This window comes from Morus notabilis, unplaced genomic scaffold, assembly GCF_000414095.1.
Source record: "Morus notabilis unplaced genomic scaffold, ASM41409v2 Scaffold1842, whole genome shotgun sequence".
NCBI classification, from domain to species: domain Eukaryota; kingdom Viridiplantae; phylum Streptophyta; class Magnoliopsida; order Rosales; family Moraceae; genus Morus; species Morus notabilis.
The window spans coordinates 61,255-75,729 of NW_010358064.1; the positions used below are offsets into that span (position 1 = coordinate 61,255).

Below are 14,475 nucleotides of genomic sequence, written 5' to 3' on the forward strand. Positions count from 1 at the left end.
TCCTCCTCCTGCTATCTGCTCGTCACCTCCGTTACTTTCCTTACCTGCCCTTGCCACACACACGTGACCCATCGTCGCTGCTCCTTCCCTCTCCAGCTTCATTTGACTCTGGTGAGGCTTTTAGATTCGAACTTAAGAGGGTTTCGCATCTTGGAATTACACTTTTTGGCTTCATTGATGGCGGTTCGACCGGTGTTCAAGGCTTAGACGCTTGTTGTAGATCTAGGCTTGCCTTTGTTGCTATTTGAATATTTTGTCTGTATTTGCACGAAGGAGAAATTTCTGTGTTGTTGAACATTTAGATTTAATTTTTTTAGATTCATATTTTTAGTGGAGAAGATGACAACATGTGTTGTTGTTCTTTAGAGATTTTCTTTATTTTTTATTTTTTTATTTTTTATCTGACTTTTTTTTAGTTTTTTTAGTTCTTTTTCTAATTTTTTTTTTTTTTTGGGATTAAATTTAGTAGAGATAATATAGTTTAAGGACCTCTTGTGAAACAAAGATAATGGTTTCATTCAAAATTTAATAGAGAGACCATTTATGAGATACTTTTAGAATTTATAAACTCTTCATAAGAAAAAATGTTATAGGCACAACTAGTCCCCAACCTATTTAGTAAGTGACAGTTTAGCCCCTCCAACCTTTTTTTTTTTTGGCAAAGCGATCCCCAACCTTTTAAAACAGATGCAATCTGGTCCTTTCCGTCAAGATCCGTCCAAAAGCTAACAGGAGAAGGTACCTGACCGCCCACGTGAACCATTAAGTTGGGGTATATGTGTAAAAACACATCCTTGGTCGAATTGGGGTGATTTATACGTAAAAATCCTAGAGTTTTTAAAATTTCTTCAAATTGGGGCTCAAGACAATGCCGACGATGGTGCGAGAGAAGATGGGGAGGGCTAGTGAAGCTCAAGGCCACCGACGAGGGCTCTCACTTTGGGATGATGCACCACTGTCTGACAAACGGCGCTGAACACGTGAATGGAGGGAAAACGGCGCTAAACAGAGGTGAGTGTCATCACCGCTATCATGAGTTTGAGCTTCTTCTCCTCGTCAGGCACCATCGTTGCTGGGCATATTTCAGTGTTGCACAGCTTCAGACCCAGACAACGATGTAGATACTTTCGGTAGCAGTGGAGGAGATGAGGATAGGTTACGATGGCCGTCGTGGCTGGTGCGAACGTCGTCACTGCTCCGTTGGTTATCTTCTTCACGTCGACTTTCGCCTCTTTGAGCCTGTTCATGATGTGGGCTCAATTTTGGTAGTTCGTTGGGCGAGATTGATCCGAGTTCGTCAAAATTCTGGATGTTGTCGTTGGTTCAATTGAGAGATTGATGAATCTCTTCAAGAAAGGCATCAACTATACTGTTTGGCTTTGAAATCAAGGGGCGTTGACCTCAATTCCAAAATCGGGCTTGTTTGGTGAGTGTAGATCTGAGTTTGTTCATTGTTTTTGTTAGCTTTGTTGGATTCATGTATTGATGAGTATGAGTGACTGTAATGATGGTAGTGATGAGAAGAGTTACCGTGGTGCTCAGAAAAGGATGGTGCTGGAGATGGTGAATGGTGGATGTTGGGTTGATGTTGGTTGTTGTGGTCTTGGTGACGGTGGCCGTAATGGTAATGGTGGTGGTGGTTTGGTGGAGATGATGGTGGGTGATGAATTTATTTTCTTTTTAGGAATTTCAATCATTTTAGTGAAAAGATTGTCACGTGATGGGTTAGGTGCCTTCTCCCGTTAGCTTTTAGACTGATCTTGATGGGAAGAACCAGATTACACCTATTTTAAAAGGTTGAGGATCGATTTATCAAAAAAAAAAAAAATTAGGGATCAAACTGCCACTTACTAAATAAGTTAAGGAACATTTGTGTCAATAATCATAAGAAAAATTAACTACAAAAACCAATTGTAAAAAGAGAAAAAAATTTAGGAATTATTCATGAATTTAACTCTTCTTCCGGAGAAAATTAACGATTCAACAAAAGTATGCAATTATTGATAGGCATATAATTAGTCCTCGGTAAACATATTAAAAATTCCTTGTTAAGATATAATTGACCGAGACAAGACTATGCGTTGGGCGTAAAAAAAAAAAAGTAGTTTTCTTTCTTTAATTTCTCTCTCTCTCTCTCTCTCTCTCTCTTTCAATTTTTTTTAAAAAAAAATTTATATATACATATTTGTACTAAATTCATATTTAGTCTGCACAAAAGTTTAACAAATTTTATTTTTATTTCTCATAAGATAAAGAAAGTATTACTTTATAACAAAGGAACAAATACATCTTCAACGAAGAGAGAGAGAGAGAACATGTTTCTTGGTAGTATAGCAGCAAATCAAATTGTATCTTTGAGGGGTTCATATCTTTCTTTGGAGGTTTAATAAATTTGTTGACTTACGTAGTGGACCTGAATCTGATGCTTTGCTCCAAAGTGAAACAACGGTATCTTGGAAGGGTCTTGGAATAAAAAATAGAACAAAATGTGTAGAAAAATTCTACAAAATCTACTAGTGTCCAATAGAACAAGTATTTTTAATCGTTCGATTAATTTTTAACATAAAATTATGAGCGTCTATGTTAAAAATATTGGGTCGGCTAATAAAACTTGCTCCATTGAGGGCAATCAAAGTGCTATCTTGAAAATTTCCACAAACACATACTGTATAATATTAAAAAAAGCCTAATAGCTCAGGATTTATGAATAGTAGGCTTTATGCCCTATAGCATCCTCTGATTCTCAAATCCTCTGTCACTTCTTAGTATGCCACCAAAAGAGACCACTAAAAGGTCATCTATCTAATATAAGTCGTTTATGATGATGATGATACGAGGCATTTTATCTTTTTTCCCCTCCACCATTCTATTCTACTTTTCAAAATATACTAAAACAATGCAAAGAGATAAGGTGATAGGGGAAATTTTCCTTGGGTGTTACCACTCCCTCTCTGTCCAATTTATAAGTAATTTAACGTGCTTTCAAGGCCTAAAAGAGAGGAATAAGAAAGTTGTAAAATATTCTATATGAGAATTCTTTGCCAGGTATAAAAACCAAACGATATCATACTAATAGAAGTCCCCCAAAAGAAATCGCTTTGAGCTATTAAATTTGTGAATTTTGCATATATTTTTAGTTTGATATGATTTTTAATGCCGTACAAACTACTATTCTCTAATCTCATTAAAGCTTATTTGAAAAGATTCATTTCATGTATTTGTTGCTATATCCTGTGGCCATAAAATCCGCGTCATGTGAAGGTCATGGATTCTTTTATTTTTTTAATTTATTTTTATTTTTATTTTTTATTTTTAGGAAGGGTGGGGAATTGAAAAGGTTTTGATAGTAATAGTGAGGAAAATTGACATGTCAAAATAAGAAGAAATAAATGTCCCGTTTATTTCACCGATTTGAATTTATAATTCAAATTTTACTACAGTAAAAAGTTTTTAGAAATAGTCATATCTAACTTTTTTATTACAGTAAAAAATATTCACATAAAGTCACATCTCAACTCGAATTAAAAACTCGAATCAGGGCCTCGTTCGTTTCGCTGATTCGAGTTTAGAATTCGAGTTTTGCTACAGTAAAAAGCTCTCACAAACAGTCACATCTAACTTTTTTACTATAGTAAAAAGTTATCACATAAAATCACATCTAAACTCGAATTCTAAACTCAAATCAGCGAAACGAACGAGGCAGTCCGAATTCTCATATGTACTTGAATTGCTATTTTTTGATTGAGTGAAATGGACCTTTCTTTTTATTGAAAGATGAAACAACTGTAATAGGATTAAATCCACGAAAAAATGTCAACATATATGCGCCAAGTTCCGTACAATAATATTGAGGAACCTTTTGAGACGATCAGCCTTCTTTCAAATCAGAGTAACCGGCCTCAATTATGGATCTCAAACGTTTGGTCCACAGAATTTGGGCAAAGTAGTGAGAGAAAGTGAGTGAGAGAGGATCTGAGAAAGAAAGAAAGTTTCAGTGTTTAGCCGGAGTTTCGGTGTTGTATTCGGGCGCGTCGTTGAGTTTCTGATTCTAAAATTTGGTCTCTGAACTCCTCTCGACATCGGTTTTCTCGTGATGGTGACTGTGCGTTGAGCAGCGCATCTATTGGGGTAAATGTACACTCCTATGGAGTGTTAATCTGCAAGGTGGTGAGATTCTCTTTAGAGGTAGTGTTTTCTTTTTTTCTTTGGTGGCTAGAGTATTCGTGGCTAACGCCCTCTCTATTTTGCTGTGATCCTCCCGCAATCTTCCACCTCTCCGGGTGTGCTTTCTTTATGGGATGGCTATGCTCATATCTAGCTTTCGTTCCACGATTGACGGTTTGCTGTCGATAGATCTTTATTTTGTTTACTTGTAATAAAGGCGTTGATGTTTCCGTCTCTTTTTGTGTGTTTTTTGTTTTAGTGTAGTGTTTTTGTTTCGGTAATGATGGAGGTATTGTCCTCCAATTGTGTCTCCCACCTGTGTTGTAAACGGTGTGGTGTTTGATGTCCAGCTAGAGTTCTCTCTATGCCGTGATATGATTTTTTCCATTTCGTGGGGGGTTGGTCTTAGTCGACTGGGCTAATCCGTCAACTGTTACTGTTTAATGAGCAATGGTCAAGCTTGAAGTTGATGTGCCGAGCGGGTGCTCCCCTGTTTGAGCCTCAGTACTTGTATACACCATGTGCTATTTTGGTATTTACTGGTGGATCCAGTTTTTGATTCGGGGTCGAATTCCTTTGTATTTGGGGCACTTATTTTCTGTATAATTTGTTTTCTATAAAATAAAATTTTCCATCTAAAAAAAAAAAAAATCAGAGTAACCAAAGCCATATCATAACCCTCTCCTGTAAAAATATTGTGCACCACCTTAAAAACGACAATCTCTGTTAAGGCATTGTTTTATCTCTGTTATGGGCATTGTTTTTGTTAGGACTATTAGTTGGCAAATTTGTTGGCAAAAGATTGTAAATTCAAAAACAAAATCAGTAAGATTGTAAACTACTATGGAGACTCTATTCTTGACTACTTACACCGGATTTGGGATAATTTCCTCAATAAAAGGAAATAAGTTTATGGAGTTAATTTGGTTGACTTTTGGTGGCTAATTGATGGTCTCTATGTATGGGAAGAATCCTTGGAGGAGAAGTTGCTTTGTTTAGGGTGATTTTGGTGGGAGAATAGATGGGTATGTTGACCAATTTAGGTTGTATATAATTAGTATGCAACCATGAAAGTGAGTGAGGGCTTTTGAATGAAATATTCTGCAGGAAAAGGTTGATTTGATGCTCTTTGAGTGAAAAAAAATAAAAGTTGGTTATTCAGGAGAAGAACGTATTACTTTCGGGAGAAAGTTTTCAAAGACGAGTGGTGCTCGCTGGACAAGGCTACTAAGAGGATTCTCCATAGCGGCGACAACTTCAATGAGTGAGTCTTTGAGTGTGTAAGACCGATTGGTGTTTGTAATCTCTTTATCTTAGTGAATTGTTCACTGTTTGGGCGTGGCCCCGCAGATGTAGGTGTGCGCACTGAACTGTGATATCAATTTCTTGTGTCTTTTATGTTTCTGTTGATCTTTCTGCACTTATAATTTACTGTTGCTGAATCAAAGAAAAAATATATCAATATGCATGTATCTGTCATCAGTGTTACAACAAGTGTTATAACACTCTTTGTGACACCGACCGAAAAACAGACCTTTCAATTGGTATTAGAGCGATTCACTAACCCTTTGTTTGGTGAGATTTTGGGAGTTAGTCTGTTATAGCAGGGATGGATTTTCTGAAAGAATGAGGCTCGGTTTCACACTCCCCACTACTTGATGGCACTAAGAAGTTCAACAAGAAGAAAAAAGGCCAAACTTTGACAATGTCAACCATTTCCAGAAGAATAAAGCTGCAGCAAATAACACAGAGATGAAGACAAAAAATATGGGTATTCAATGTTGGGAATGCTACAGTTACGGCCGCATTCAATTCGAGTGCGCTAACACTCTCAAGAAGAGGAAGTAATCACTTAATGCTACCTGGAGTGATGAAGAATCTGAAGGAAGTCAGGAGTATGATGATGATTATGTGATTAATTTAGTTGCTTTCAATGTTTATACTGATTAGGGTGTTTCTGTCGACAGTGTCGCAGACAGTATTGCAACACTGCCTGTAACAGATTCCGTGAACAGTGAAAACGAAGGAGAATTTTCATATTATGAAAGTAACAGTGATGGTGAAGAGTTGACTGTTGATGCCATATATGAAGCTTATAAGACCATGTTCAGCAAATGGGTTAAAGTGTGCGAAATAAATAAGTCTCTACGGGAGCGCGTCAATGATCTTGTCAAAGAGAATGATGTGTTGAAGAGAGCTGCTGATAATTATGAATTGCTTGCTGTAGAGAGAGAAAAGAAATTAAAGGAAACAATGGTTGAACTGGAGAGCACTCAGAAAAATTTGAAGATAATGAATTCTGACACCACCAAATTAGATCATATTCTCTCTATATGAAAAGCAAGTTGCGATTGTCATGGACTTGGTTATACTAGTGAATGTTCAACGTCCAAGACAGTGTTTGTGAAGGAGACACCCGCTCCTAAACCTCAGACTACCCTCAATAAGAAGGTTATTATCTCACCCCATCGACGTAAAAGATTTGTCCCCATATGTTATTATTGCGATTTAACTGACCATATAAGACCAAGATGCTACATGTATGAGAATTGTGTTTAGCTGGTCATTATTGCGGTGAGCATGTACTACTAACTCTGGGTATTGTGGTAATGGTCACATGATAGGCTCTATGTATGGGAAGAATCCTTGGAGGAGAAGTTGCTTTGTTTATGGTGATTTTGGTAGGAGAATAGATCGGTATGTTGACCAATTTGGGTTGTATATAATTAGTATGCAGCCATGAACGTGAGTGAGGGCTTTTGAATGAAATATTCTGCAGTAAAAGGCTGCTTTGATGCTCTTTGAGTGAGAAAAATAAAAGGGGGTTCTTCGGGAGAAGAACGTATTGCTTTCGGGAGAAAGTTTTCAAAGACGAGTGGTGCTCGTTGGACAATGCCACTAAGAAGATTCTCCATAGCGGCGACAATATCAAGGAGGGAGTCTTTGAGTGTGTAAGACCAATTGGTGTTTGTAATCTCTTTATCTTAGTGAATTGTTCACTGTCTGGACGTGGCCACGCAGATGTAGGTGTGCGTACCGAATTGCGATATTAATTTCTTGTGTCTTTTATGTTTATGTTGATCTTTCTGCACTTATAATTTGCTGCTACTGAATCAAAGAAAAAATATATTCATCTGTACGTATCTGTTATCAATATTACAACAAGTATTATAACACTCTTTGTAACACCGACCGACAAGCGGACCTTTCAGTTTTTTTGTGGAACAATACTATACATGAATCTACAGATTTATAAAACAATTGCCGTTTTTTCCTTCGAGTGGCTTCTATCAAACTGATCTAATAACTTATTAATTTCTTGGTCCCTGGAAAACCTTGTTTCACTATATTACTCTTGTGAAGATTGTTAATTGTGTTTTTCTTCTTGCCTTTTTTCTATGTACTGATGAACATGAGCTATCAACTAATCCCAGTGGCCGGCCCTACCACTATTTTAACTGCTTAAAACCCAAAACAGGCGGACCGAGGATGTAATAATAGAAATTCAATATGCATTTTTATGATTAGAAAATTGTCCGACCTTGTCTTTCAATAAGGCATCTCCCTTTGTAACAAAGGAATTTTGGCATAAGAAGCTCCGTTTGAAGCCCTACGATGCTTGATACTATAAGTTTATTCCCCAATACCGCCGTAAAATAAGGTCCAAATCTGTGCTTCATTGTTGATTTAGTCAAGCATCAGGTAATAAAAAGTTAGATATAAAAAGAGTCGATCACAGTACTTGTACTACAGATTACATGGTGGTGTAGTACTAATTTGTAAGAACTTGAAATGGCTAATTCACCTCCAACTGTTGTTGGGCCTTCTCCTAAACTTGGATTTCCCACTGACCATTCTATAGTTTTGGAAGAAGGAAAAGCTAATGGTTCACAAGAATTCACTATTCAAGCTCATTCTGCTCCATCTAACTTCCAAAAGGTAACTTCTAACTTGACAGTTGGGATTTGAGAATAAGCAATGTACTAAAATAATAGAATTTCACTAACCAAGATTTGTGTGTGTGTGTGTGACTAGATTGTTGCCGAGCTTATAGGCACATATTTTCTCATATTTCTTGGGTGTGGAGCTGCTCTTGTGAACAAAGTACAACCGCTTACAATTGTGGGAATAGCAATAGTTTGGGGTCTTGTTTTGACAGCTGCAATTTATGCATTGGGGCATGTCTCTGGTGCCCATTTCAATCCTGCAGTCACCATTGCCTTGGCTGCTGCCCACAAATTTCCTTGGACTCATGTGAGACGACAATATATCACTGCTCTTACCCTTTTCTACTAAACTATTCAATAAATGAAATTCCAATATCCAAATCTAATATAAGATGATGAAAACACAGCTCCACGTGAATTACCATGACGCAACAGAAAAGATAACATGATATAAAATAAAAATTCAAGAGCTTTTTCTAGTTTCAACTTTCACGTCATTTTTCATTGACAATACGTGGTTAACACCATATACTAATAAAAAATAAATCTCATAGCATGATTTTTTTTAATTTTTTACGGATGAGACCCTTATGCTATTAGTTATGGTGCTTAGCACCAGTAATGATCCTAAATTCTTTATTTTTTCTCATTATATCAGTTATTTTGTCAAACAATATTAAAAAGTACATATAATGTTGAACACCACACAATAATAATAAAAATTGAGTCTCACATCATAAAACCTTGAGGCTCTTATTATATTAATTGTGGTGTCCCCGGACATTTCTCTCTTTTGTCCGTTAAAATGCCAGGTACTGTGTTGATATACAGGTACCTATGTACGTATTGTCACAGTTGCTGGGTGCCACACTGGCAAGCCTGACTCTGAGGGTGTTGTTTAATGACCAACATAGTCTTCGTGCAATAATGACTCTCCACTCCCCCCCAACTACTGATCTTGAAGCCATCACATGGGAATTCATTATCTCTTTTATTTTGATGTTCACCATCTGTGGTGTTGCCACGGATCATAGAGCGGTAAATTTCTAAAACCATAGCAAATTCTAGAAAGTAATTCTAGTTTTTCATTAGTATATTTCTTGTTTTGGATTTATTTATTTTTGTTGATATAAGCAGAGTAAAGACCTCTCTGGAGTGGCAGTAGGAGCTGCACTTTTGGTCAATGTTATGGTTGCTGGGTAATTCTTTCATGGTTACTTGCACTACTGCTAAATTATAAGTCATAACCATGGATGCTCTAGTACTAGTTTGTCAAATGTTTTATACTTGAAAATCTAACACATTGGATTTTGCAGGCCCATCACCGGAGCTTCCATGAATCCCGCCAGGAGTTTCGGCCCCGCCATTGTATCTGGAATTTATTCAAAGCTTTGGGTCTTTATGGTAGCCCCGGTTCTCGGAACCATGGCGGCCTCCATGATCTATAGTATTCTCCGGGTCCCGAAGCCAGAGTAGTCGGAGGGCACCAAGAGAATGTACAATCATCCATGTTTGCAAGTTGAGCCATAAATTGTTCACCTCCCAAATGACCATTTTGTGAGGAACATTTTTTTTACTATTATAGCAACTCTAGAAGATCAGTCTGAATCGCTGATCCTACCTGAAGTGGTGGAGTAACTCCGCCTAGTTCGTTGATTTAAATTTTTAATTTGAGTTGAAATGTGACTTTATGTGAAAATTTTTTACTATAAAAAAATAGTTAAATGAGACTGTTTTTGAGAGTTAATAAAACTCAAATCAGTTAAATGAACGGAGCAATAATACAATTAATGCATATAAGAGCTCAGATATATTTCTCCTCTAGATCTTGGAGGGGTTTTAAATGTGCTTAAATATATTTCCCATTACAATTTAAATTATGCAGATACATGATAGCCAACAATTGCAACATGAGACACATAGCAGTAAATGTTATTAAATAACAAATGGGCAAAAAGCGTGGTACTTAAAAATTATGACACAGAATATCTGCTTACTAACAGTCAAAGCACAAGCCTGAGCTTATTCTAGGACTATACATTCTATTTTAATTCTCTACTCTCCCCTTATGAGAACAACGTTTACTATACAACAGAGCTACATTATATGATACAACAACAAGGGAAAAAGGGTGGTGGCGAAGTAGCTGCCTGTGTCAATTAGGAATATCATACACCTCAGAGGTCAATGCTGTTCAGGTCAAATGGGTGAAGGAGACAAAGCGGGTCGAATCGAACTTGTGTGTCAAGCAAACTTTCAACTGTTGCCTATTGAATCCAGTGATATTGCAATTTCCCACTTGAAGCTTTTACTTCACAATTATACGAGTTTTCCTTTCCTTTTTACCTGTTTTCAAAAGAAAACTCGTAAGCAAGTTTTATCCTGACATATAATGAAGCATTTCACTTTTAGTGGATATGAGACCAAAGATCTCAAACGAAGCAGCATAAAATTTGTTCAAAGGGGGAGTGTGAACTTAAGGTTTAGTATTTAGAGGTACTTTTCAATTTTTCCTTCTTACCCAGTTTGAGATAGCCGCCTCCAATTCATTATTTGATGAGACTGAGGATGTCTCTGCAAGTAAGATGAACTTGCTCCAATGCCATTGTCATCACTCACAAACTGCTCCGAGTAACTAGAAGCTGAAGGAGACCAAACGGGGACAACACCCCCGTCTCGCTCTCTCCTAGTATTACTGGAAGATTCTGATGTGGAATCTTCAGCTGTGAGTTGCAGTACGGTTGTAGTATTGAATTGCGGTGGAGGGTTGTTGCGAATAGTAGTATTCTGCACTGCCTCTTGGTTTAACATGTCTCTTCTTGGCTCTTGATTCACAACAACATTTGTTGGCACTTCTGCTCGGCTATCAAATCCGGAGATTCGAAAATCAAGAGAGGATTCTTCCTCCTCAACTCTTACCAAAGAAGAAGTCATACTTGGGACCATCTGATCTTCATAACGCCGTGTTGTTGCAGGAGGGTTGTTCCTCGGGGGTTCATGATTTTCCTCCATTTGTATGTCTTGAGGAAAGGCAATAACGCCTGATTCAAAGGAGTCTCCAAGCCCTTCTTCGGTTCCATTCTCAATTGCAGCCATTGATGCTGCTTCCTGCTGCCACATCTCTGTTAATGCTTCTTGCAGCCTGGCTTTTGCAGCGTCTATTCCCACAATGGGAAGAGGGTAGTTTGATCCTGGTTCAATTCCAGCAGCTTGGAGTACAGATTCTGGTGCATTCCAAGGATGGTGAATCCATTCAGTTGGCAGTCTTGCTAGTTCAGGAAGCCACCGCCGGACATATTCTCCATGGGGGTCAAATTTGTAACCCTCAAACTGAAAAACAGCAAATTCGTCTTAAATATTTTCTACTTAAAGCCATTCATTTTAATGTTGTTCTGACAAAAATATGCATAACAATATGGTTAGGTCTAGTGTGGAAGTTTAGTTGTACAAACAAATCTCTAAAGCTAATGAAATATTCTGTTCCTTCAAACAATTAGATAGGTGGCTGAAGAATTGTCGTCCTAGACTGCTGGAGACATAGTTTGGTGACAAGCGGAAAATGAGTACGGGAATAATGATGCAGGTTTGTTTTACCAGCATTAGATAAAAGACACGGATCTCTGAAAGTTCTTAGTTCAGGAAACAGAACAAAGCTTCACATACACACCTGTGGATTATCAATGCGGTCAAATTCACGGCCATCAGGGAGAGTACCAGATATATACTGCCAACCGAGTGCATCACTCTCTAGATCTGCATCCAAGAGTGTGTCCCAAAAGTACTTCATTCCCCACCTCCATGGAAGTTGCAAAACCTTCACAAAGAAACTGGAAACTACCACTCGAATCCGATCATGGAGCCATCCAGTGGCCCACAACTCCCTCATGCCAGCATCCACCAATGGATATCCAGTTCTACCTTGCCTCCATGCCTTGAAGTAGTCCTCATTCACAACCCAAGGGAAGAACTTAAGATGCCCAAGAAGGGGTCTTTCGTGACTGTAAGGATGATTAAAACTCAAGTATCTTGAGTACTCCCTAAGACCAATAGACTTGAGAAACAAGTTCACACTCTCTTCACCGGCCTTGTTTCCTTCATTGGCCCATAAGACCTGCTTGATACGGACGAGATGAAACACCTTCCTCACACTTAGCTCCCCAAAATGCAAGTGCGGAGACAGAAGTGAAGTTGTGTTGCTATCAGCCTTCCTGCGATTTTTTGAGTACTCAATCAGCGGTCCATTGATGAAGTTTGTTAGAGCCTTATCAGCATTGCTCCAACCAGGAGACCATGCTCGAGCGAGAAGTGCGTTGCTTCCCTTTTCTGATTCATCCTCAAACACCAACGTATCACAATGGCACCTCGACACATCACCTGAAGGAAGTTCAAGAATATCAGAATGTGGACCGGAGACATGAAAATTATGAACTTTACAACATACCAATGCCCGAATGCCATTTCTATCTGGTATTCACCTATCAGAAAAGTTAACGCTACCATCTCTTGATGCAGTTATATGCTCCTATTCACATAGTTTAGAGTTCAAACCTGAAATAATTCTCTTTGGTGGTAGAAGCGGTGCTTCGGGGTCATATGGCATGCTAAGGCATCTCTCCCAGAAAGCTGCAAAGGTTGTGAATGGACGGCCATGGGCATCATTGACATCCCATGGCTCATAGAGCAAATCCGCATTAAAGGAACGCACAGCTATGCCTTGAGCAGTTAACACCTCCTTTGCTCTATGATCTCTAACAAGAGACAAGGGGTCTGAAATACCAAACACGGCCACAAATACATAAAGACATATTATATAGAGCTCTAGTCTTTTGTTCCCAAAAGTGTGAAAATGGGCAATTTTAAAGTTAAGAACTGATTGTAGAAAACATCTCTAAACAGAATTTCCTAAAAAAAAAAAAAAAAGAAACTATAACACAAGTATTTTCTTTAGGCAAAACAAAATATCCTAATTAACAATTTCACAGATTACTAAAAGAGTAATTTCAAATTCAGGCAACCAGAAAAGACTAAACTTTAATTGTATATCAAAGAGAAAAAAGGCTAAATCTTTAATCAACCACTCAACTCAATTTGGACATTCACATACCAAATCAAGAAACTATTCAATGTCACCAGGTCACAAATTTAGATAAATTCGGAGGAAGAAGAAGACAATATTGCCAAAAGGGTTCTTGATTATGCTTCAAAATGAAAAAGAAAATAAAAGGAAAAAAAAAAAAAAAAAACTAAACTAAACTGACCATATAAGTGGTTGAAGAAAAGCTGAGTAGCACCAGTGGACTCGACAACCTCAAGAAGTGAAGAAACACTATCAGTGGACCTTTTTGTGATGAGAGAAGTGCCAAGACTTCTGAGAGATGAATCAAGATGAGCCAAACTTTGCTTAAGCCACCACCTTGAGACTCTTCCTGGGTAGTAATGGCCTTCCTCTTCGGGTGCCCAAACAAACACAGCAATCACAGCACCACTTCTAACTCCAGCTGCCAAAGCTGGATTATCCTCCACTCTCAGATCTCTCCTGAACCAAACTATGCTACACCCACCACCTGACATCTCCACACAATTTCAAACAAAAACTAAAAATACAAATAAAAAAATTACAACCTCTCAATTATTATGTACCATATTCCTTCTTCTACTTCTCTCTCTCTCTCTCTCTCTCTCACTCTCTCCCCTTTATGTACACTTTTGTGGTACCATGAAGATGGGATTTTTAAGCTATGAGCAAGCAAAAAGCATCCAATCTGATTAGGGGGTTGCAGATTTTGCAGTTTGCACTTATCTTTCTCAATAGTTAACAAAATTATGTTCCCACTTTTTTGTTTTTGTTTTGGTGGGGTGGTGTGAATTGTGAAATTCTTCACAATGATGCTTTTGGGGTTAATCTCCCTTAGACTAGTGGCAACGAGATGGGCCCTTTGAGAGAGAGAGAGATGGGCTGGAAGAGTGAGTGAATAAGATTGGTTGGTTAATAATGGACTGGGGGATACTACAAATTGATGGGCAATTTGCAGCCACAACTTTTATTTTCTAGATTTTCCAAAAATTAAAAATTGTAAGTTTTTTTTTTTTTTTTTTTCCTCCTTATCCTAAGGAATGGAACAAAACAAAACAAATCCTCGCAACCTCTCTAGGTCCTTCCCTAATCGGCTTTCCTTGACAGGGTGGAAAATTATAAACTGACAAATTTGCTTAAAAAAAATTTTCTGTAGTTATCATTGCCATTTTGAAGTTAATTTTTGGGTGCCCCAAATTTTAGTGAACGGCGTAGGACTTTTGGGAAAAGTCAAAATGATTGATAATTATGAGATAATTTTCGTAGCATCTGAAAAAAAAAAAAACGCAT

General features: G+C 37.8%; 1 protein-coding gene and 1 pseudogene across 2 annotated transcripts; one reads left to right on the forward strand and one right to left on the reverse strand.

The window, feature by feature from the left end:
• The first annotated feature begins 7,956 nt into the window (after positions 1 to 7,956).
• On the forward strand, positions 7,957 to 9,641 carry LOC21386639 (annotated as a pseudogene).
• A 309-nt stretch (positions 9,642 to 9,950) lies between these two features.
• On the reverse strand, positions 9,951 to 14,068 carry LOC21386640 (cryptochrome-1). Of its 2 annotated transcripts, XM_024161278.1 has the most exons (5): positions 13,370 to 14,068; positions 12,660 to 12,878; positions 11,779 to 12,485; positions 10,633 to 11,441; positions 9,951 to 10,457 (listed from the first exon to the last, which is right to left on the reverse strand). In XM_024161278.1, exons 1-5 carry the CDS (start codon positions 13,680 to 13,682, stop codon positions 10,454 to 10,456), a joined length of 2,052 nt encoding a protein of 683 aa, XP_024017046.1. In that variant the 5' UTR covers positions 13,683 to 14,068; the 3' UTR covers positions 9,951 to 10,453. The 2 variants fall into 2 exon arrangements, with proteins under 2 accessions (XP_024017046.1, XP_010089879.1); XM_010091577.2 differs by lacking the exon at positions 9,951 to 10,457 and having other exon boundaries at positions 10,629 to 11,441.
• Positions 14,069 to 14,475: the final 407 nt, after the last annotated feature.

Coding starts and splice junctions, on each gene's coding strand:
- LOC21386640 (XM_024161278.1), bottom strand. CDS start 13,682: ATGTCAGGTGGTGGGTGTAGCATAGTTTGGTTCAGGAGAGATCTGAGA. Junction 12,879..13,369: donor TTTCTTCAACCACTTATATG/GTCAGTTTAGTT, acceptor TTGGTATTTCAG/ACCCCTTGTCTCTTGTTAGA. Junction 12,486..12,659: donor ACCAAAGAGAATTATTTCAG/GTTTGAACTCTA, acceptor AACTTCCTTCAG/GTGATGTGTCGAGGTGCCAT.